The sequence below is a fragment of the Mixophyes fleayi genome, chromosome 6 (genome assembly GCF_038048845.1).
Source record: "Mixophyes fleayi isolate aMixFle1 chromosome 6, aMixFle1.hap1, whole genome shotgun sequence".
Lineage (NCBI taxonomy): Eukaryota > Metazoa > Chordata > Amphibia > Anura > Limnodynastidae > Mixophyes > Mixophyes fleayi.
In genome coordinates, this window is record NC_134407.1 from 78744900 (window position 1) to 78767415 (window position 22516).

The window sequence follows — 22516 nt, forward strand, 5'->3', positions numbered from 1 at the left end:
CCTCTTTCGGTCTTCAGTATCACCTATATGCTGATGATATTCAACTCTACATCTCTTCTCCTGATCTTTCCTCCTCCCTCCTCTCTCGTGTAACTGACTGCCTCTCAGCCATCTCATCCTGGATGTCCTCTCGCTTTCTTAAAATTAACATCTCCAAAACCGAACTCATTGTCTTTCCCCCACCCAGGCTCCCTTCTCACCATGACCTCTCTATCGTTGTTAACAACTCCACTATCTCCTCTGTCACCCAACTCCGCTGCCTAGGTGTCACTCTCGACTCCTCTCTCTCTTTTGCCCCCCACATTCAATCCCTTGCCCAAGCCTGTCGCTTCCAACTCCGTAACATTGCCCGCATCCGTCCCTTCCTCTCTCAAGATGCCACCAAAACTATCATCCATGCCCTCATCATCTCCCGTCTCGACTACTGCAACCTCCTCCTTACTGGCCTCCCCCACTCCCATCTCTCCCCCCTCCGCTCTATACTCAATGCGGCTGCAAGACTCATCTTCCTCTCACGCCGCTCCTCCTCTGCCTCCCCTCTCTGTCTTTCCTTACACTGGCTCCCCTTCCCCTACAGAATCCTTTTCAAACTCCTCACCACCACTTACAAGGCTCTCTCTCAGTCTACTGCCCCTTACATCTCTAGCCTCCTCTCCATTCACACTCCCGCCCGCTCCCTGCGCTCGGCCAATGATCGCCGCCTCTCCTCCACTCTGATCACCTCTTCCCACTCTAGAATCCAAGACTTCTCCCGTGCTGCACCCCTTCACTGGAACGACCTCCCTCGCTCCATTCGTCTCTCACCCAATCTGTGCTCCTTCAAGCGGGCACTTAAAACTCACCTGTTCCTTAAGGCCTACCAACCATCCACTTAACCACTCACCCTTCTGTTTCTCCCCTGGCTCCTTTCCTCTCTCCCCGTTGCTTCACTGGCTCCCTTTTGTGCCTGACTTTGTTTATCCTCCCTTAGGATGTAAGCTCGAATGAGCAGGGCCCTCTTCCCTCCTGTCTCCATACCTGTTCTTCTGCTCCGTCTCTACTGTATCTGCCTGCTTGGAGTTTCTGAAGTACTTGTACTTTGTGTTTATTGTCCTGTACTGTTTTACCCTGTATAGTCTACTGTTTGTACCATGTTCGGTGCTGCGGAAACCTTGTGGCGCCTAACAAATAAACGATAATAATAATAATAATAATCCAGACCATAAGCAATGTTCAAAATTTCCTTCTTTCTATTTCAGGGAGCCCACAATACCGCATTCCTGCAGGCATACAATATCACTTCCAAAAGACCAGGGGGTAAATGTATCAAGCTGAGAGTTTTACGGCGAGTTTGAAAAGTGGAGATGTTGCCTATAGCAACCAATCAGATTCTAAATGTCATTTTGTAGAATGTACTAAATAAATGATAGCTAGAATCTGATTGGCTTTTCAAACCCGCCGAAAAACTCTCAACTTGATACATTTACCCCCAGATGTTATCAATCACTGGAATTTAGCGACACAATATCTAAGGTATGGGGTACCGCCACACAAGAGCTTTCAGATATATTTTATTCTCCATCTCTTTTTACCTATCACTCAATTCCAAAGGAGTCTGATAGGCCCATCATGTTTGAAACAACATCGTCCTCTAAAAAAAAAAACATACTCTGGCCGTCGCTAGGGGAATATACAGCAGGGCTATCAGGGCTAGTGCTGAGATCCATTTCACTCTGCAACATTGCCACATCACCCATGTCAGATTCCAATCGAGCCTTTTTGCTGAACCTGCTAGAAGGCTCAGCACCTCTCCGGGTTATAGTGGTAGGGCTCTCCAACTCTTCTTCAGATTTGCCCCATGATACATCCAGGCCCGGCGCTCCCATTAGGCAACCTTAGGCAGTTGCCAAGGGCGCCGGGACCTGCAGGGCGCCGCTGACTAGATTTTCTAATCTAGTCAGCGGTTCAACGGCTCGGGAACGTAGTGCAGCGGCGGCGGGGTGCCGCCGCTGTTTTTCAATGTCTGCGGCGCATCTGACGTCAGTGATCATGTGATAGTCTGTCCAGCGGCGCCTCTGAAGTATCACACTGTCTGTCACTGACAGTGTGAATAAAGTTGTTCCCGATGTCCCCCTCCCAGCATGCATCGCGAGGAGCAGCTAGAGGAAGAAAAGATAAGTAAAAATCAAATTTTTTTCTTTAGGGTGTTCGGGGGGCGGGAGTGCGGGCACGGCGGCAAAATTTTTCCTAGGGCGCCGCGAACCCTAGCACCGGCCCTGGATACATCAACACTTGCAAAATCTGACTCCACTTTAGGGCTATCTATGGGCAGGATAACGGCACTTACTGGTAGATTAACCACCTTCTCAGTGCAAACAGCCACCATCTGCTCTTGCATTGAAGAAAGCTGCGCAGACATATCATCTTGTCCGTTACACCTTGGAGCCGACGGTCCTGGTATAACATTATTTACCACCGCAGTTGCGTATGACACAGCTCACCCTGACTTGGCAGACATCTTCTCTGGTGCAGCTGATTCTCGTTGTATCAGGTCTGCTATAGACTCTATATTACACGTGCACATCCTGCACGTATGGACAGTTTTTCAACAAAGCTCACAAGTTTTGTGCTCCGGCAATTCCCTGCATGGTGTCCCTCCATTTTGCAGTTCCTACAACAATCTTTACCCTTCTTATAGTCCTCCTTCTTGTGACCGTATTCTAAACACCTATGGCAATAGGTAGGCTGGTTTGGGTAGAATAGGGAACAACAGAAAAGTTCGCCGGGGGGTGCATGACCCCACCTATTCCTTCAGGATCCGGCCAGAATCTTACCCAAAATTTCAGTTTCCCATTAAACACTCCAATGCAATTTTTGAGCTGAATCCCCCCCCCCCCCACTTTGACACAGTACCTGAATAGGAAGGCCCGGATCAGCTCAAACTCCATGACAGGGTTATAGAGGTGGACCTATGGTTATATAGGTGGACCGTAACTGGAGTCTCACACGTAGAAAAGGGTGGAGGAATTACCATATCCCTTAGGGAAGTGTCATCTTTCAAGGTCTTTAACTTCTCAAAAACTCTTAAGCAGGGACCATGATCATAAAAAGAGACATCCTATATCCCTTGGGAAGGAAACAATTTTTTTTTTCCAATGATGTTAACTCCCGCCATCTTTTCCAAAATTTGTCTTGCAATAAACTCCAGGCCACAGATCATTCTTCTTCCTTCCATAACTTCAAAACTAATGGTATTTTTAAGTCCTGCCAACTTGCAGATAAAGACCGGTCCTCGCTGGCAAAAACCGGCACACGATCCCCTCCTGATGTCCCAGGGGCCCCAGTCAGGACGCCTGACCAGAAAACTTTCTGTCGCAACACTTGGTTGAAGCCAAAAGACCGAGAAGCGATAACCCGTTATGGGACTGCAAAAATCGCGCACTCTTCAGACTGTGCACCACATCTTCTGGAGACATGACACACCTGACACTTCATTGTCTCATGGGCGACGGCGGCCAACACTGCCCACACCACTATTACAGCCTGCAAAGCACCCCTGGTGTGGTCTGCCTGGTAGGACACCAACTCCATGGGGACACTCCTGGCACCCCTCGTTTTTCCCTCTGTCTGCAAAAAGGTTCAGCAAAACCAATTACTTCAACAACTAGCTGGCTGCATGATTTGCATGGGCTCCTCCGACTACACAGTTGTGCCCCACCCACATCAGCCGTCTGCCCGTCGGTCAGGCTTCTGTCCCTTCCTCAGGTCTCATCTCCCCAGTCAGTCAAAGGTCAGCCAGACAGCTTAGTACGGAATGTCCACACCGTGTCACAGCACTTGTTAACTTGTCCCAATGGTTTCTGTGAACAATAGGAGTTAGGTGTATATAAAGCTAGAAAATGCCAGCCAGCCAAGCTGCTGAAGCAGGAGGAGGATTCTACGATGTCACAATCCTCACTTGTCTTCATTCCATGCCTAGCTCCACAAGAGGGAGACACAGGACACAACATTAATACTTTCTATCATTTGGTCTTTCGTTTGTATCCAAATCATCAGGCAACCTGTGGACAGGCCAAAAAAGCACTCCAAAATATATAGCTTGCCTGGGCAGGGATATACTTGGTTATCAAATGATTGGCAGCCTCAGTTAACAGACCTGTCTGTTAACTGAGGCTGGCAATCAATTGGTTGATCCGTTGCGGCTGGAGAGTGACCTAACCATCACAGTCTACAAGACATCTTTACAGATAAGCCTCAAAGTTTTGGCTTCTGGTACGCATATATCTGCACTAGTGTGACCTGTGTGTCCCTATCTAGTACACTGTTTAATGGGACTAATCTGAGTGATACATGGCTCTGTGTGATTCCTCACCATATATGTTATACTTTCATCCACACCAGTAATTGTGGGTGTTTATATGGTGGAAATTTCTGGCTCACTCTACTTTGGTATAGATGAAGATATGGGAATAACCGTGATCCTTAAGGGCTTAATGGTATATATATTTTGCACATGCTAATTATGATAACTCATAATGTTGGATGTACAACAGAGATTCTTTTGCAAACAGATTCTGTTTGCAATAGCATAAGGAAACCATTTTTTATATATAGATGACAAGATATGGGAATAACCGTGATCCTTAAGGGCTTAATGTTATATATATTTTGCACATGCTAATTATGATAGCTCATATTAAAGATTAGGGGAACAAGTATGAAAAATTGAGGGAACAAGTGTAATAATTGACAGGGATAAGATGACATTGAGGAGGATCCCATGTTCTATAATCTGATTCCTCTTTGGAATCCACTTTTGTTTTTGGTCCGGGTGTGGTCCCTAATCTTTAATATGAGCTATCATAATTAGCATGTGCAAAATATATATAACATTAAGCCCTTAAGGATCACGGTTATTCCCATATCTTGTCATCTATATATAAAAAATGGTTTCCTTATGCTATTGCAAACAGAATCTGTTTGCAAAAGAATCTCTGTTGTACATCCAACATTATGAGTTATCATAATTAGCATGTGCAAAATATATATACCATTAAGCCCTTAAGGATCACGGTTATTCCCATATCTTCATCTATATATAAAAAATGGTTTCCTTATGCTATTGCAAACAGAATCTGTTTGCAAAAGAATCTCTGTTGTACATCCAATGTTTATATGTCTATAAATTCTTTTCATTTTTGTATTAATATCATTGAAACTTGTGATAATTACAATATGACGATGCACACTGTTCAATGCTGCATGTATTTTGAGGATACATATAAGACAGTATAATATCATGCTGACAGAAGTGACTGTTAAAAGCATATATATACCGCATTCATTGTGTGCATATTAAGCTGTATTATACGGAAACAAAGACTGGAGCACTAAAGATCTGGGAACCTATCAGGTTCAACCACAGCATATTTAAATCACAGGACCATAGACGTTCACAATAGCCCTTGAGAAAGTCCGGAGCAGGACGAAACGCGTTGGGACTCCACCCACTATTACCCTATTGGCCCAAAGTAATATCCGGAAGTGACGTCAATACCGGAAGTGTGTTTGCGCTCCACAGTGGAACGCATCGACAGCCGCGAACAGCAGCGGCGTGATCACCCGCTGCTGATCTATCTCCCCTTTTTTTTTTTTTCTTCCCCCTTTTTTTCTCCTTTTTCATTATCTTTTTTCGGTTGGGACAAGTTGTTATCAGCAGTTTGACTGCGGGACATCGGGACATACTATTGGATTCACCGCGCAATCTGGACCTACTTTTATTCCAACTACAAACCGCAAGTATCATTTCATATCACATGGACTAACACATTTTATGAGTCTAATCCACTCTGCATAGCTGATGTCTTGATGCCAAGCGTGATGGCTACTCCTTTTAATTTGGAAGTTTCCAACCTTCATGGGGACTGTTAAAAACTATATCTTGATATCATACAAGGTTTTATCTCCAGCAGCATGTGTCATTAACCGAAGATACTAGGATTGTGGTTTATGGACGGTTTTGGAAGAGATCATTACTGCCATTCATTGTTATTTACTGTTTAATTATATAAAGGTATACCTGCTATTATATAGTAGGTTGTTAACCTATATGTATAGCACGTGTAGACCGCACCATTACTGTCATTAATCAAATATTAGTACTGGTAATACTTATATCATATTTCCATTGTGATTTTAATTTTATTGTATTTTACTGTATTTTAATAAATGTTTGAAAATAATTATTGACCTTATGACATCAATAGAATATTAGATCTGCACTTTTGATAAATCAATTGATGAGCGCCCAGCATTTAAAATAATTTGGATTTTTTCTAAAGGGAGGGATACCCTTAGCAGGTGCAGCTCTCACAAACCTTGGTAGGAGAGCGCGATTCCACATTATAATATTTTGCTTTTAATCCTAGGAATCTGCAGCACTCTTATCCCTAATTAAATTCAAAATGACTAACATCCAATTCAATGACCCTTTAGGCTTAAGGAAAAAGCGGGAGGACAAGTCCTTACTATTAACACTATCTACTAATCAACATCTCATCTCTACAAATGGCAAGGGTACTAACCATTGTCTTCGACTTTTAGAGTTTGATAAATTATTACAGAAAGAAATGCGGGTGTGGTGGGACATATTTTACATGGAACAATACCAAAAAGAACATCTGATACCTAGAGGCCTTAAAATTAAAAAACCCGCATCTAGTTATAGGAACAATACGAAGTTCATGGAACAATGGCAGGCAATATTGGATCATTGCTCCGAAAAATTGATGATATTACTAATGGATCAACACAAGAAGCATTTAAAACAATTAGAGAACGATATTACATCAATAGATCAGGATCTCAATTCCCTTAAAGATGACCCTGTCTATCTAAACCTAATCACAGTTATGAAAACAAGGTTGGATAGAAAAGAAACAGAGATCATAGACAAGAAAAAATCTAAATATGTTCGCGACAGATTTGGGGTTAAACCTAGAACACAAGAAAAATCTAGAACACAGGTTAAACCTAGAACACAGAGACAATCCAGAACACAGGGACAATACAAAAAATCCCAAAACAAAGCCATTCCTGTAACACCAATTTCTGGAATAATTGATAAGGGTAAGTCCAATAAGAGATTACCATACAAAAAACTGGGTCTCACATATCAACAATATATGACACTGATACATCATGATACCAACATACCGATGACCACAGAGAATGGAAACGGGAATAATACTGGTGTTAGTGATTCATCTAACACCACATGCAGTATATCAAATTCTGATTACTGTAAGCTAGCTATGCAGTCATTCGAGCAAGGGTGGCTACATGATATCACGACACATTCAGTTTCTACTACTGATATTGACACTCCATTGAAGATACCCGCTAGATCCCATTTAGATACACCTATCCTGATCAGAGAACATGACCATACGTTGTATTCTACGCCATTGTCTAAATCAGACCAGGATAATACAGATACAGGGGATATACATATGGATCCCTCAAATCCCCTGACTCAAATTAGTCATTTTTTAGGACTGGGCCCAAGGTTCCTAGGTCTGAGCCAGAACAACACGAGACTACAAACGTTAAAAAGAAAATCAGAACAATTAGAAGAGGTAGAAGAGGTGGTCATGGACGCAAACAGAGAGGAAAAGAACACGACATCTCCCCGATAGGAATATTTAACCTCAGTGGCCATATACTTACATCATACGAAACTAGTGTATTAAACAAAGGCCTTAAATTTGCCCCCACTAATAGACTGAATAAGTTCGAAACCTTTATAGACATTCACAAATATGTCAGGAAATTGACCCTTAAGAGATACTATGCTAAAACCCCAGCAGAAGCAGCAATGAAGCAAAACACTGACCCATATAAACATACGAACCTTAAACCCCCCTCTACATTCTATCCGAAGCAATCCAAAAGCAAAGAAATCACAACATTTGAGACATTAGTACTATCGGATTTAGAAAAAATAAAAGAGAGGAAGTCTCATACACATATGAATCTTACTAATGAAGAATGTAAAGCCCTGAAAGTCTTACAAGATCTAGATACAGTGGTCATTAAACCAGCCGACAAGGGAGGAGGGATTGTTCTCTTAGATCGAGCTGATTATGTAGCAGAACTGACTCGATTGCTATCAGATACTGCAACATATCAACGGTTAGACACTGATCCAACAGCACTCTTTTCTATGAGTCTTAAGGACATATTGAAACAGGGTCTAGACAGAGGCATTATTACCCTTAACGAGTTTAATTATATTCACAACAAAGACCCGATTATCCCTGTTATATATTACCTCCCGAAAATTCACAAGCATGTGACAAAACCACCTGGGAGACCGATAATATCTGGTATCGGTTCTCTAACAGCCAATTTGTCTCACTATGTTGATATGTTCCTGCAACCATATGTGAAAACACAAGAAGCCTATCTACAGGACACCACACATATCTTACAACTTCTTGAGAACATCACGTGGGACAACGAATACTGGTTAGTCACATGCGATGTATCATCGCTCTACACGGTCATCAGGCATGAATTAGGATTAGCTAGCACCAGATTCTTTTTAGAATCAGACTCCAGTCTCACCCGTCAACAGGTTGAATTCATATTATCTATTATCGAATTCATTTTGTATCATAACTACTTTTGGTATGAGGGGGACTACTACCTGCAGATGCAGGGAACCGCCATGGGTACCAGGTTCGCACCCAGCTATGCGAACCTCTATATGAGTTATTGGGAGAACGGATTCATCTGGACCCAACATAGCTGGAGTGCGAACCTGGTACTCTGGAGGCGATACATTGATGATATTTTGGTAATTTGGAAAGGGACAGAACAAGCCTTGCTTCAATTTCTTGGATATATTAACAACAATGAGTTTGGGTTAAAATTTGTGGCTAATTTTAGTCAATCATCTGTACAATTTCTAGACCTTGAGATATTTATCAAAGAGAACAAACTAATGACAAAAACATACCGAAAAGCTGTCGATGTCAATAGTTTCATCTTGGCAAATAGTAGTCATCATCCGAACTGGCTACGCAGTATACCATTTAGTCAGTTCACTCGTGTTAGACGTAACTGCACAGCAATAGAGGATTTCATCGAACAAGGTAAAGACATGCAGCAACAATTTCTTGACAAGAAGTACGACCCTCACATAGTTGGCCAAGCCTTTAACAAACTTCAGGATACAGATAGGAGTCAGTTACTTAAATATAAAAGCAAAAATATTAGCGGCAAGGAAGATTCTACACGTTCCACTACATTGAATAAAGATAGGATATTCTTTGTGTCTAACTATTCCCAGGAATCCGATAAAATTAGACGAATCATCCAGAAACATTGGTATATTCTGCAACAGGATGACATACTGGGATCCATATTACCAGCTAAACCTTGCATGTCCTTCAGGAAAGCCCCTGATTTTAAACAAAAACTAACTTCCAGCTATATCCCTAAAGAAGAACAGAACAAGATTGGTAACTGGCTATATAACACCAAAAAAGGATTTTACTACTGCGGACAATGCTCGAACTGCACAAGACTAAGATGCAGGAGCACTAGGCCAATTACAGAGTATCACTCTGAAGTTAGTGGTAAAACATATCAGATCAAGGAATTCATCACCTGCAATAGTAGGCATGTTGTCTATCTACTACAATGTAGTTGTGGCAAACAGTACGTAGGTAGAACCATTAGACTCTTAAAAGAAAGGATTAGAGAACATCTGAGGAACATAACTATTGGGTTTGAGAACCATCATGTGTCCAAGCATTTCAAAGACACACACAACTGTGAATATGAAGGGATGTCATTTATTGGAATTAAGAAAATTAATAAAAATTGGAGAGGAGGGAACTTGACGAAACATCTAAATAAAGAGGAAACAAAGGCTATTTATTATTTGAAGACATTGGCACCTAAAGGTCTCAATATTGAATTTGACCTTTCTCTGTGATGAATTTATAGATTCCTGCCATATTCCACTTGGCTAGATGGGTAAGTGTGCAGTGGGCATGGTACAAGTGGGTAATGGGAATTTAAATTTACAGCCATACCTCTCTGGTTATGCCCAATCCCAGTCGACCTTGGAAGCCAAGCAGAGAGGGCCAGGTAAGTAATGGGATAGGAGACTACCTATGAATACCCGGTGCTGTAGGTTCCTCCCCATCCCTCACGCTTTCCAGTGCTATCTGCACCACACCCGGACCAAAAACAAAAGTGGATTCCAAAGAGGAATCAGATTATAGAACATGGGATCCTCCTCAATGTCATCTTATCCCTGTCAATTATTACACTTGTTCCCTCAATTTTTCATACTTGTTCCCCTAATCTTTAATATGAGCTATCATAATTAGCATGTGCAAAATATATATAACATTAAGCCCTTAAGGATCACGGTTATTCCCATATCTTGTCATCTATATATAAAAAATGGTTTCCTTATGCTATTGCAAACAGAATCTGTTTGCAAAAGAATCTCTGTTGTACATCCAACATTATGAGTTATCATAATTAGCATGTGCAAAATATATATACCATTAAGCCCTTAAGGATCACGGTTATTCCCATATCTTCATCTATATATAAAAAATGGTTTCCTTATGCTATTGCAAACAGAATCTGTTTGCAAAAGAATCTCTGTTGTACATCCAATGTTTATATGTCTATAAATTCTTTTCATTTTTGTATTAATATCATTGAAACTTGTGATAATTACAATATGACGATGCACACTGTTCAATGCTGCATGTATTTTGAGGATACATATAAGACAGTATAATATCATGCTGACAGAAGTGACTGTTAAAAGCATATATATACCGCATTCATTGTGTGCATATTAAGCTGTATTATACGGAAACAAAGACTGGAGCACTAAAGATCTGGGAACCTATCAGGTTCAACCACAGCATATTTAAATCACAGGACCATAGACGTTCACAATAGCCCTTGAGAAAGTCCGGAGCAGGACGAAACGCGTTGGGACTCCACCCACTATTACCCTATTGGCCCAAAGTAATATCCGGAAGTGACGTCAATACCGGAAGTGTGTTTGCGCTCCACAGTGGAACGCATCGACAGCCGCGAACAGCAGCGGCGTGATCACCCGCTGCTGATCTATCTCCCCTTTTTTTTCTTCCCCCTTTTTTTCTCCTTTTTCATTATCTTTTTTCGGTTGGGACAAGTTGTTATCAGCAGTTTGACTGCGGGACATCGGGACATACTATTGGATTCACCGCGCAATCTGGACCTACTTTTATTCCAACTACAAACCGCAAGTATCATTTCATATCACATGGACTAACACATTTTATGAGTCTAATCCACTCTGCATAGCTGATGTCTTGATGCCAAGCGTGATGGCTACTCCTTTTAATTTGGAAGTTTCCAACCTTCATGGGGACTGTTAAAAACTATATCTTGATATCATACAAGGTTTTATCTCCAGCAGCATGTGTCATTAACCGAAGATACTAGGATTGTGGTTTATGGACGGTTTTGGAAGAGATCATTACTGCCATTCATTGTTATTTACTGTTTAATTATATAAAGGTATACCTGCTATTATATAGTAGGTTGTTAACCTATATGTATAGCACGTGTAGACCGCACCATTACTGTCATTAATCAAATATTAGTACTGGTAATACTTATATCATATTTCCATTGTGATTTTAATTTTATTGTATTTTACTGTATTTTAATAAATGTTTGAAAATAATTATTGACCTTATGACATCAATAGAATATTAGATCTGCACTTTTGATAAATCAATTGATGAGCGCCCAGCATTTAAAATAATTTGGATTTTTTCTAAAGGGAGGGATACCCTTAGCAGGTGCAGCTCTCACAAACCTTGGTAGGAGAGCGCGATTCCACATTATAATATTTCACTCTACTTTGGTGATTAGGTTCCTTTTCTGGATTCCTGTTTGGCTCCGTTACAATACTGTACTACACTATTGTGCGCCTCCTCCATTATTATATATATATATCTATATCTATATATATATATCTATATATATATATATATATATATATATATATATACATATATATATATACATATATAATCTCTCTATAGGTGCTTAAAATGATGATGATAATGTATCATTCTGATCCTCAATATGGTAATCTTATTGTATCTCTTTTCATAGGAGGTACCTATTAACCCAAAACCTGTATTCGATAGAGTGGTTAATGTATGGGTTAAAAATAAGAGCCTATATATAAATACTTAAACACCTAATAGAATTGGAGGTGTTAATGAGGTGACTATCAGAAGTACTTTCGTCAATACAAGTGGGGGGGGGGGAAACACTATTCGTGTAAATGGATATATGTACTGTGCTTTCTCAGCAGATAGAAATATGCTGTAAATAACTGCAATACCCAGCAGACAAAGATATACTGTGAACGACTGCAGTCCTATGTATCATATGGGTCTCGAGTCAATAGCACTGTGAGTATTTAGCCTTCTACCTCTAAATGTAGAGAGGACTGGATAATAAGGTTGACCCCCAAAATTCCCATTGAATATAATTGTTTAGAGAATGCCCCCTAACTTGCTATTTGCTTAAGCACCTAAGATATCTAAGTTCATTGATGAGAGAGGAGAGACGGCGCGCGTAAAGCCGACGCGCGTTTCACTAAACTAAGCTTTTATGTTCTTTATAGATGGAGCATCTTGTCTGAATGGGCAATCGGATATCAACACATGTCATGTACACAGTACACTTTCTACACTCCTCATGGCACATGATGTGCCAATTTAGAGATGATACACTTTTATAGGAATGATATATCATCATTTCTAGCCATTAGTGCACATTTCAAATATTTTTTTTTATTCGCTTTTTACTAACTTTCTCATAGCATAAGTCCTTCTTGTTTATTACTGTGATACTCTCCCTTTGATATATTACTTTGTATATATGGGCATTAGGTCCAAATGAGTCTTTCCTGTTTATTACTTTGATACTCTCGCCTCAAAATACTTACCATTTATACATGGTTAATAGGTGTAGTCATCGTTCCTTTATGAATAGATTATCTTTATCATGTAACTATCCTCCTTAAAGGAAACTTACCTTATGTATATTGTCTCTTTGGGTTCATTATTTGGATTTATATATCCTTTGTTAGCATTGTTCACAGGTCATAGAAGTCCCTGGCAACGATAACCGATTACCATAGAAGCTATTGGTAAGGATAATATAAGTAAATGCTCTATGTTAATATCATCATATTGCTTATTAATATATCTTTTTCATGATTACAGAGACCACTGACATTATTATAAAGGGATTAGTAAAGTTATTATAGAGGATGCCGATAACGATAGTACTAGTGGGCTTTCTGTGTTGCTACAATGGTTGCTATGTATGACATCATAAATGGGAGGTTTTCTTGACTATAATTAACCTATCAAGAGGCCAAATCGGGTTGTCTTGAAAAAGCTTAGTTTATAGAAACGCGCGTTGGCTTTACACGCGCCGTCTCCTCTCTCTCTCATCAGTTAACTTAGATATCTTAGGTACTTAAGCAAATAGCAAGTTAGGGGGCATTGTCTAAACGATTATATTCAATGCGAATTTTGGGGGTCAACCTTAAATGTATTTAGATCTGCAGGGTACACTTACTGCTTACAATTCAATTCTTTCTCCCACCTGCAGGACCTGCTGCCCGGTATTTGCTGGTGTTATTATTATTAATGTGGCTGTACTCACCATGCAGGTTTTCAGGTCTTTACTGCGCTGCGTGTTTTTTTTCTCTTTAATGATGCCCTCTGTCTGTTGTGCACTGTATACTACACGATTGCTTGTGTACTCGGGACGGATACTTCCTGTCTTCTGCCACGTCCCCCGACTCTCCCAGCAGGGCACTTCTCCGGCTACCCAGCCGGAAACAAAGCTGATAATGGCGCCTGCGACTTCCGGCCTCGGCCTGCACAGACCACACATGGGATATAAACGAGCGGTTTCTCTTCCACACCTTTTCCTCTCCGCTGCACTTCGGGTTACTATGTCTCGCAGATGGGGTGAGGTTGAGCCAGCAAATCCCAGGTCTGTAGGGATAGGCCCGATTTCCACCGCCTCCAATCCAATCTCCCGGCCGGTCAATGGGGTCAGCTCGTTGTAGCTGGCGTGCAGGCTCCCGCGATCTTAAGCCTGCAGTTGATTGTCGCACCGGGCGTCAAGGAGACCCAAGAGAAACTATTTCACCCGTGCAGGTGTTCACTGCTCTCTCTGAGCTCTGAAAATTGCCGTGGCAGCAGGGTAATACCCGTTTTTTGGTGAAACTCGTCCTCACTAGATGGCTGCCAGGCCACACGCCCCCCATTCTTACTAAGTTTAACAGGAGTTAAAGTTGTATTGTATTCCTCTCCTGTTCTATACTGAGGAATGATGCGTCCTTATCTTCTATAATTATTTTACATTTGGTGCAACAGTCATCTAGAGTGCTGTTCCATTTTTCCAGGAAGCCTGGATTGTTTGAAACAAAGGTAGTTGTTTTTTTTTTTTTTATTTATTATTATTAATAAACCTCTCGGAATTAAATTATGTTCAATGTATTTCCAGACATAGTTTTCCTTCGGATACGAGTAATTTTTTATATCTTAGAAAATTAGAGCAAAAGTTCCCTTCATCTATCCCATACTCTAGTTTAGCAACTCTTTTCTCCCTTTGAGAGAGTATCATAGTCTATTTTGGGGCGGTTGATAATTTAGGGGTCCAAGTTTGAACAAAGAAGGGTGGTGTGATTATCTGCAGTCCTTATTTTGCTGTAGTAAGTAAAGGGTAGCTGTCTAAAAAAGTATGTGTAGGTGACTTCTAAATCCCTACCAATACCCTCTTTCATAGATTCCCACAGACATCCTCTAGAGAACATATACTAAACAACATCCAACATATCTTTGCCTATAAGCTCCCACATCATACTATAAAACTCAACAGGCAATCCATCCTTTCCCAGATGTCTTATCCCTAACCATACCATCAATTACACATTTCACTTCGTTCATACACACCTCACTCAACAATGTTTCCCATTCATCTACGTTCACTTTATTCTTAATACCCAGTACCTCCCCTTCCAAACCTACATCAATTTTCTTACTCATATAAAACTTCATAATATTCCTTCACCCCCCCTATAACATTCATATCACTAACCTTACTTCCAGCTTCTGTAACAATCACATTTATGTCTTTCACACCAGCAAACCTTTAAAGAAAAAATATACTACATGCCTCATCCTTTTCCATTTTCGTACACATTTGCACCATAAATAGGGTGGCCCCTTTCTTTAATCATCCATTCATACCTTTCTCCTAATTCTTGATTTCTCCATCGCACACTTAATCAAAAATCATGCCATTTGCAATTTCAAGCCAATCAAATATTTCTTTCTCCCTTTTCCACTTCCTATACCACTCAAAGAACCGTCTCCTCACATCCTCCTCTTCCAATAAACTTACATTCGATTTTCAGGCTCCTATCCCAAAATCCATCCCCCTCTTATTCACCAATTTACACATCATACACTCACAATCAGAATAACCTACCCTCATTTGCTCAAAGCTTAGGCATGTGAAAACTTTCACAACTAGCAAATAATCCAAATGTGACACAATCCCTCCTCTGTGAGCTATATAGGTAGCTCTAGGCTTCCTCCTATTGCCGCATCCATAAGTGCAAATTATCCATGACCTCAATTTTGCCTTCATCCTTACTACCACTACAGCTCACTTTTTTTTTTTTACTTTTTTTTTTATTTAGCTATAACACAGTTTAAATCTCCTACACTCACCACATGTATCCTACCATGTGGAAAAATACACAATATCTCAAACAATTCTTTCCATTGATTCTTCATTCATCACAGGAGCATAAATATTATTAATCCTAACCCCCCACCCACCATAATTAACCACTGCCGTAACACATCTACCACCTTCAATAATAACATAAAATTCAATGCAAAACCCCCTTCCCTTCACTAATACCCAACACCATCATTCCTATTTTTGTCAGCGCAACTCCAAACTGAATCTCCATGTGGCCACTCTTCCCTCTTTGGTGCTACCTTAATCCCACACTCTTGCAAACACACAATATTACACCCCCTACTACCGATATCCTCCAAGATATTTGCCCTCCTCACTTTGGAGCTACAACCCCTTACTTTTAAGATTAGTATTGTAACCTCACTCATGTTCTGAGAATATCCAGAGACAGACATTTTTTAAAAAAAAGGATTACAAGAAAATGAAAGCCTGAAGGGAAAACCCCCTTTATACGTCTGTAGCAATCAATATAGCGTTTGCTTAAACACATCAACCTTCATTAGTATTCCCATAATGTCATTCTCTGCAATACCTGCACTTTCCCAGCCTCTAAGAAATCTCTTCCTGGGGAGTCACAGGGTCAGATTTATATCTGCAAATTAGGAATTGGGACTTGGACTGAGCTCCATGTTGCTAAGGAGCCGAATCATTGGTGGTTCAGGGCTTCCATGTCACTTTCCATCTCCACCACATAACTACATCTGTTCCATAGACTTCCCTGTCCAGTCTCCTTCATACTTATAACTTTTTTTTTTTTTCTTAACAGAACAGCTCAAAGAGCCATCCCTCAGACTTACCAGGCTCCTGACAAACTCTAGATATGCTGCTGACGTCGCCAGCAGCGCCCACACTAGTTGTAGTGGAGGGCTCTCCGCGAGGCAATGCCTATAATACCTCACCTTCCAATGGTGGTCCCACGTTTACCTGCAGGCCACTCATATGGTTCTCTTGGTCTATTGTAGAGTCTTCCTTGAGCCCTTTCACACTTACCATGTGTCCAGCAGCAGCTTCTTCTCTGGTCTTCCCAGCAGATTCTTCCGCAGCTCTTTTGGCTGCAAAGGCTTTCTCTCTTGCTGCATGGCCCTTGGCATTGTCACTGGCATCCTCCTGAAAATTCCTAGGGTTCTTCTTACATTCTATCTGGGCTATCCAGCAACTTATGTGAATGCCCCATCTCATCACAAATCAAACATTTAGGGGGTCTAGGTATGGCAGTATGTAAATATGAAAACACAAAAAAGACAAAAGTTGGGGAGGAGGGAGGATGAAAAGGATGGGGGGGGGGGGGCGGTAGAGGGGGATAACTCCTTGAGGTGTATAGTTTCCACACAAGGGGAAAAGTGTCCTGAGGGTAAACGTGCTGCATGTCCACTCACCCAGGCATCTATTCACATTCAGGCATCAGGGGGATTCTTTACTCCATTAATACCTTTCAGGATCTGGCCTCAACTTGACCCAAATCTTCCACTTGCCATTAAAAATGCCACACTGATTTCTCTGTTCTTCCACATTGTTAATATAACTGCAATACTGTGCCAGAAAAGTAACTATAATACTAAGTTCAGACAAGGACCTACGCATCATAGAAATAATCTTTACATCATACATTACCGGACATTCGCTCATCCTTTCCAGCTTAGTCTGGAAATCCCTACTTAGCCCCTTCTCAAAAAAGGTAACATCCACCAAATCTTCTGCTGAGTATTCCTGGATGCTGAAGATTTCCCTCCACTTGTCGCCCGCAAGACCTTCCAAATCATCCTCCACCACATAGTGCAAACGACCATTCTTCACATCCAACTTGATCATACGAATTGTATTCTTGATCTCTGACATCTTTAGCAAAAAAAAACCACTGCTGCAGCACCAGCAGCAAGTCGCGAAAAGCACTATTCCTCCTCATTACCATGGCACCCTCTCCCCCCGAAAAATAACCCCTGAATACTCCCTGACCAAAAGAAAGCTTGCATTTTATCTTAGCCAGAAGGCCAAGAAGTGATAACCTGCTAAGGGACTGCATAAACATGCACTTGTCCAATTGTGCACCATATCTTCAGGAGACATACCACGGCCCCCAGCTTCCACTTTTATGTATAGCGGCCCACACCACCGCCTACTACACTACTACAGCCTGCACAAGGCACCCCTGCTGAGGTCAACCTGGCAGGATCCAAGCTCAATGGGGACACTTCTGCTAGCCCTATTTCCCCCCTTTGTCTGTAAAGACATTCAGCAAAACAAAGTACTTCAACGACTAGCTGGTTGCGTGATTTGCATGGGCTCCTACCCCTACACAGCTGTGCCCTCTGTCCAGTCAGCCTTCTGCCCATCAGTCAGGTTGTCTATTCATCAGGCCCTGTCTCCCCAGTCAGTCAGACCGCTTAATACAGAATGTTCACCCTGTGTCATAGCACTTGATGACTTGTCACAATGGTTTCTTTGGGCAACAGGAGTTGGGGAAATAAAGAAATAACCAGCCAGACTAGCTGCTGCAGCAGGAGGATTCTATGATGTCACAATTGTCTCTTGCCTTCATTTCATGTCTGGCTCCACAAGAGGGAGACACAGGACAGAAGATCATTACTTTCATTCATTTGGCCTTTCGCTTGTCAAATCATCAGGCAACAAGTGGACAGGCAAAAATGCACTCCAGAAATAGAAATAAGGAACTGCGCTCAACCCCAACCCCGGCAAGAGCAGCAATACTCAGGAATCCCTTCCTGTGAAAAGACCAAATACAAAAACCAACGTATCGCGCTCAATTGCCTAAGGTACACTGATAGTTGAATGAAAAAGGGGGGGATGTTATTGGTGAATATGAAGATCTAGTGTGATGCAATAGTGCAAAAACTGAATCCCTTCTTGCATAACCAGGGATAAACCTATATCATTATATAGTGCACAAATGACTAAAGTGCATTGGTCTATGATTAATTATGAAAATGCAGCTATAAGGATAGTAGTATGTATCAATGGATATATTGCAACCATACAAAAAAAGCTTCCAGTAAGTGGATTTAATAGCTAAACAAACAGTACAAACACCTAAATTGAACTAAAAACAACAGAGCAGATAATTAAAACATCTTGGTGCTAAATGTCCACAATAAAAAAGGGCTATCACAGGCAATCCTCAATACAAGAAAAAATTGTCCATATAAACTGTCCATGTAAAATCCTCGACATCCCAATTACACAAATAGTGTCAACTGCAACTGTTTGGAGGAAATACCGCAATTGATTAATACCACTCTACTCGCAGCGATTCCAGTCGGGATATAGATATACAGTCTTGTACCTGATACCAATGAGTTATCCAGGACGGGTCACGGTGTAAACGAAGCGGTGGCTAGCGGTGGAGCTCGTATCCCTAGATGTCAGCTGGTTCCTAGCAGTAGTGGTGCACGGAAGAAGCACGAAAATGGCGTGCGTTCCACAGTGGACCGGAAGCCCTGTGTAATTTGGCGAAAGTGGGTGTGCCCCAACGCGTTTCATCTGCAGGGCAGATTTCCTCAGGGGTTGTGAAGTAGCGACTTGACATAATGCTATTTATAGTGGATTCCTCAAATTGAATAATTGCCCAAAACAATGTTAATATAAGTCCCTAAATGGTTATTACTGATAAATAATGATGTAACACTATATTCATAAAGGGTTATATATCAATTATATCTACAAATACAAGGGACCGCAATGGGCACTAGATTTGCCCCCAGCTATGCCAATCTCTACATGAGTTTTTGGGAAGACCATAACATCTGGTCTAACAATAGCTGGGAGGCAAATCTAGTGCTCTGGAGAAGGTACATCGATGATTTCCTCATTATATGGGATGGGCCAGAATCTTCACTTCTACAATTTTTGAACCATATTAACACCAACAACTATGGTTTACAATTTACCGCCAACTATAGTCAATCTTCCATAGAATTTCTCGATTTAGAAATTTTTACACAGAATAATAGTATAGCCAATAAAACATATAGGAAACAAGTGGACGTAAACAGTTATATTCTATCATCAAGTCATCACCATCCACAGTGGCTTAAGAGCATTCCATTTAGCCAATTTTCAAGGATTAGACGGAACTGCACTAACATGCAGGATTACATTACTCAAGGCACTGAACTTAAGTCCCAATTTCAGGAGAAAGATTATAATAATCATATAATCGACACAGCATTCAATAAACTTCTAAATACTGACAGAAGTCAATTATAGAAGTATCACTCAGCAACACAAGCAGACATTCCCGTCCTCCACAGCTCTGTTTGTAATCAAACACACACTGTTTATTTGTTTTTATGGTGTGTAAACATTAAATAGAATCATTTTGGATAATGCACTATGTGGAGCATTTTTCTCTTCTTTTGCTGTCTTTGAGATAAAATCCAGAGATCAATTTGAAGGTTATTGAAGAGTTCCATATATGTTTTTACTTTGGACAAGAAGTCTCTTCTCATGTAAGTGTATTACCTAATAAAAAAGTGATTTATTACACACGGTGGTGATTAATTTAAATTTAATACCACAGTGGTGCTATATATGCATTGATCATAGGGAATTGTATTGACCTATGGTAATGTGATCTTTTTATTTTTTGTATGGATGAACATCGGTGGAGAATATAATACTAGGATAAATAATATTTTCCTATGAACTGAGAACTTTGAATTTGGGAACATTGAGAACATTGCACGGAACTATACTTTTCTGGACTTGAGTTGGATCGTTCTAGGAAGTTTCAAAGTGACTGTATGCTTTTGGAATTTATATACTTTTGTTCATCTGTTAGAGTATAAGCGCCATACTTGTCTATTACTTTCAAAAGTTTTATCTATATACATACATAGATGGGTTGTATGCCAACAGACAGGGGCAGCTAAGTACTAGTCAGCGCAGACATATCCATAATTTTATATAATATTTGATTTTTATTATGGTATTTGTGTTATATATAACCCTTTATGAATATAGTGTTACATCATTATTCTTTTATGATAAGTAATAACCATTTAGGAACTTAATAATCATTTAGGGACTTATATTAACATTGTACTGGGCAATTATTCAATTTGAGAAATCCACTATAAATAGCATTATGTCAAGTCGCTACTTCACAACCCCTGAGGAAATCTGCCCTGCGGATGAAACGCGTTGGGACACACCCACTTCCGCCAAATTACACATGACTTCCGGTTTGCGGTCCACTGTGGAACGCACGCCATCTTCGTGCTTCTTCCGTGCACCACTACTGCTAGGAACCAGCTGACATCTAGGGATACGAGCTCCACCGCTAGCCACCGCTTCGTTTACACCGCGACTCGCCCTGGATAACTCATTGGCATCAGGTACAAGACTGTATATCTATATCCCGACTGGAATCGCTGCGAGTAGAGTGGCATTAATCAATTGCGGTATTTCCTCCAAACAGTTGCAGTTGACACTATTCGTGTAATTGGGATGTCGAGGATTTTATATGGTGAGTTTATATGGACAATTTTTTCTTGTATTGAGGATTGCCTGTGATAGCCCTTTTTATTGTGCACATTTAGCACCAAGATGTTTTAATTATCTGCTCTGTTGTTTTTAGTTCAATTTAGGTGTTTGTACTGTTTGTTTAGCTATTAAATCCACTTACTGGAAGCTTTTTTTGTATGGTTGCAATATATCCATTGATACATACTACTATCCTTATAGCTGCATTTTCATAATTAATCATAGACCAATGCACTTTAGTCATTTGTGCACTATATAATGATATAGGTTTATCCCTGGTTATGCAAGAAGGGATTCAGTTTTTGCACTATTGCATCACACTAGATCTTCATATTCACCAATAACATCCCCCCCTTTTTCATTCAACTATCAGTGTACCTTAGGCAATTGAGCGCGATACGTTGGTTTTTGTATTAAGAATGCACTCCAAAATACATAGCTAGGCTGGGAAGGGATAAGCTTGGTCAAAACTCTTACGAGACAGCAGGATGCAAAGCCAATTCATGCTTTTCATACTCTGACACCTCTGCCTTCAGTGACCAAGTAAAACAGAAGACTCAAAAGACAAAAAGGAAGTGGAAAAAAAAATATTGGGAAAGAATTGAACAGACACTTATAGTTACTAAACTGTGAGTTTGCAAAAGTGGAAATGTTGCTATAAGCAAAATCTCCACTTTTGCAAACCCGCAGTTTAATAAATATACTCCTCAATCCCATTTCTCAAGCAAGGAAACAATCAAATTAGCACATCACAGGTCCAGTAATTAATACACTTATTAATGCAGTAATCCATTTTGCCAAATGACAGGGCTTGCTGGCCTGCTTCAGTAAATGCCTGTTTGCAAAGGAAAAAAGCATCAGCATCCCAGCAAGGGGTCAGGGTCACAGGGAAATCAGCAATGTCAAAATCCAGGCCAGGGGTCAGTAACAGAAATACGGAAGATAGCAGGAACACAAACAGCAGGAGAAGTATACTTGGGAGCAGGGCCTTAAATACTTTGATGGACAAATCAGAAAGGAGGAGGTCAGGGCTGACAATCAGAGGCTGCTAATTAATTACTAGCTTAGAACTAGCATAGATCATATCATAACCCAGGAACATGTATAAATATATAAATGAACAAATAGAATCATG

At 40.6% G+C, this 22516-nt stretch overlaps 1 protein-coding gene and 1 pseudogene across 4 annotated transcripts in view; one reads left to right on the plus strand and one right to left on the minus strand.

The window, feature by feature from the left end:
• Positions 1–14293, minus strand: part of LOC142161366 (cytochrome P450 2C20-like) — a 131754-nt gene extending 117461 nt beyond the window's left edge. For 2 of the 4 annotated variants that reach the window (XM_075216922.1, XM_075216921.1), the window contains exon 1: positions 13762–14292. In XM_075216922.1, coding sequence (XP_075073023.1) covers positions 13762–13995 — 234 coding nt within the window. In that variant the 5' untranslated portion in view covers positions 13996–14292. Of the gene's footprint in view, positions 1–13761 lie in introns of all 4 variants that reach the window. The other 2 variants (XM_075216920.1, XM_075216923.1) reach the window with 2 other exon arrangements.
• LOC142095577 (5S ribosomal RNA) lies at positions 10072–10189 on the plus strand (annotated as a pseudogene).
• Positions 14294–22516: the final 8223 nt, after the last annotated feature.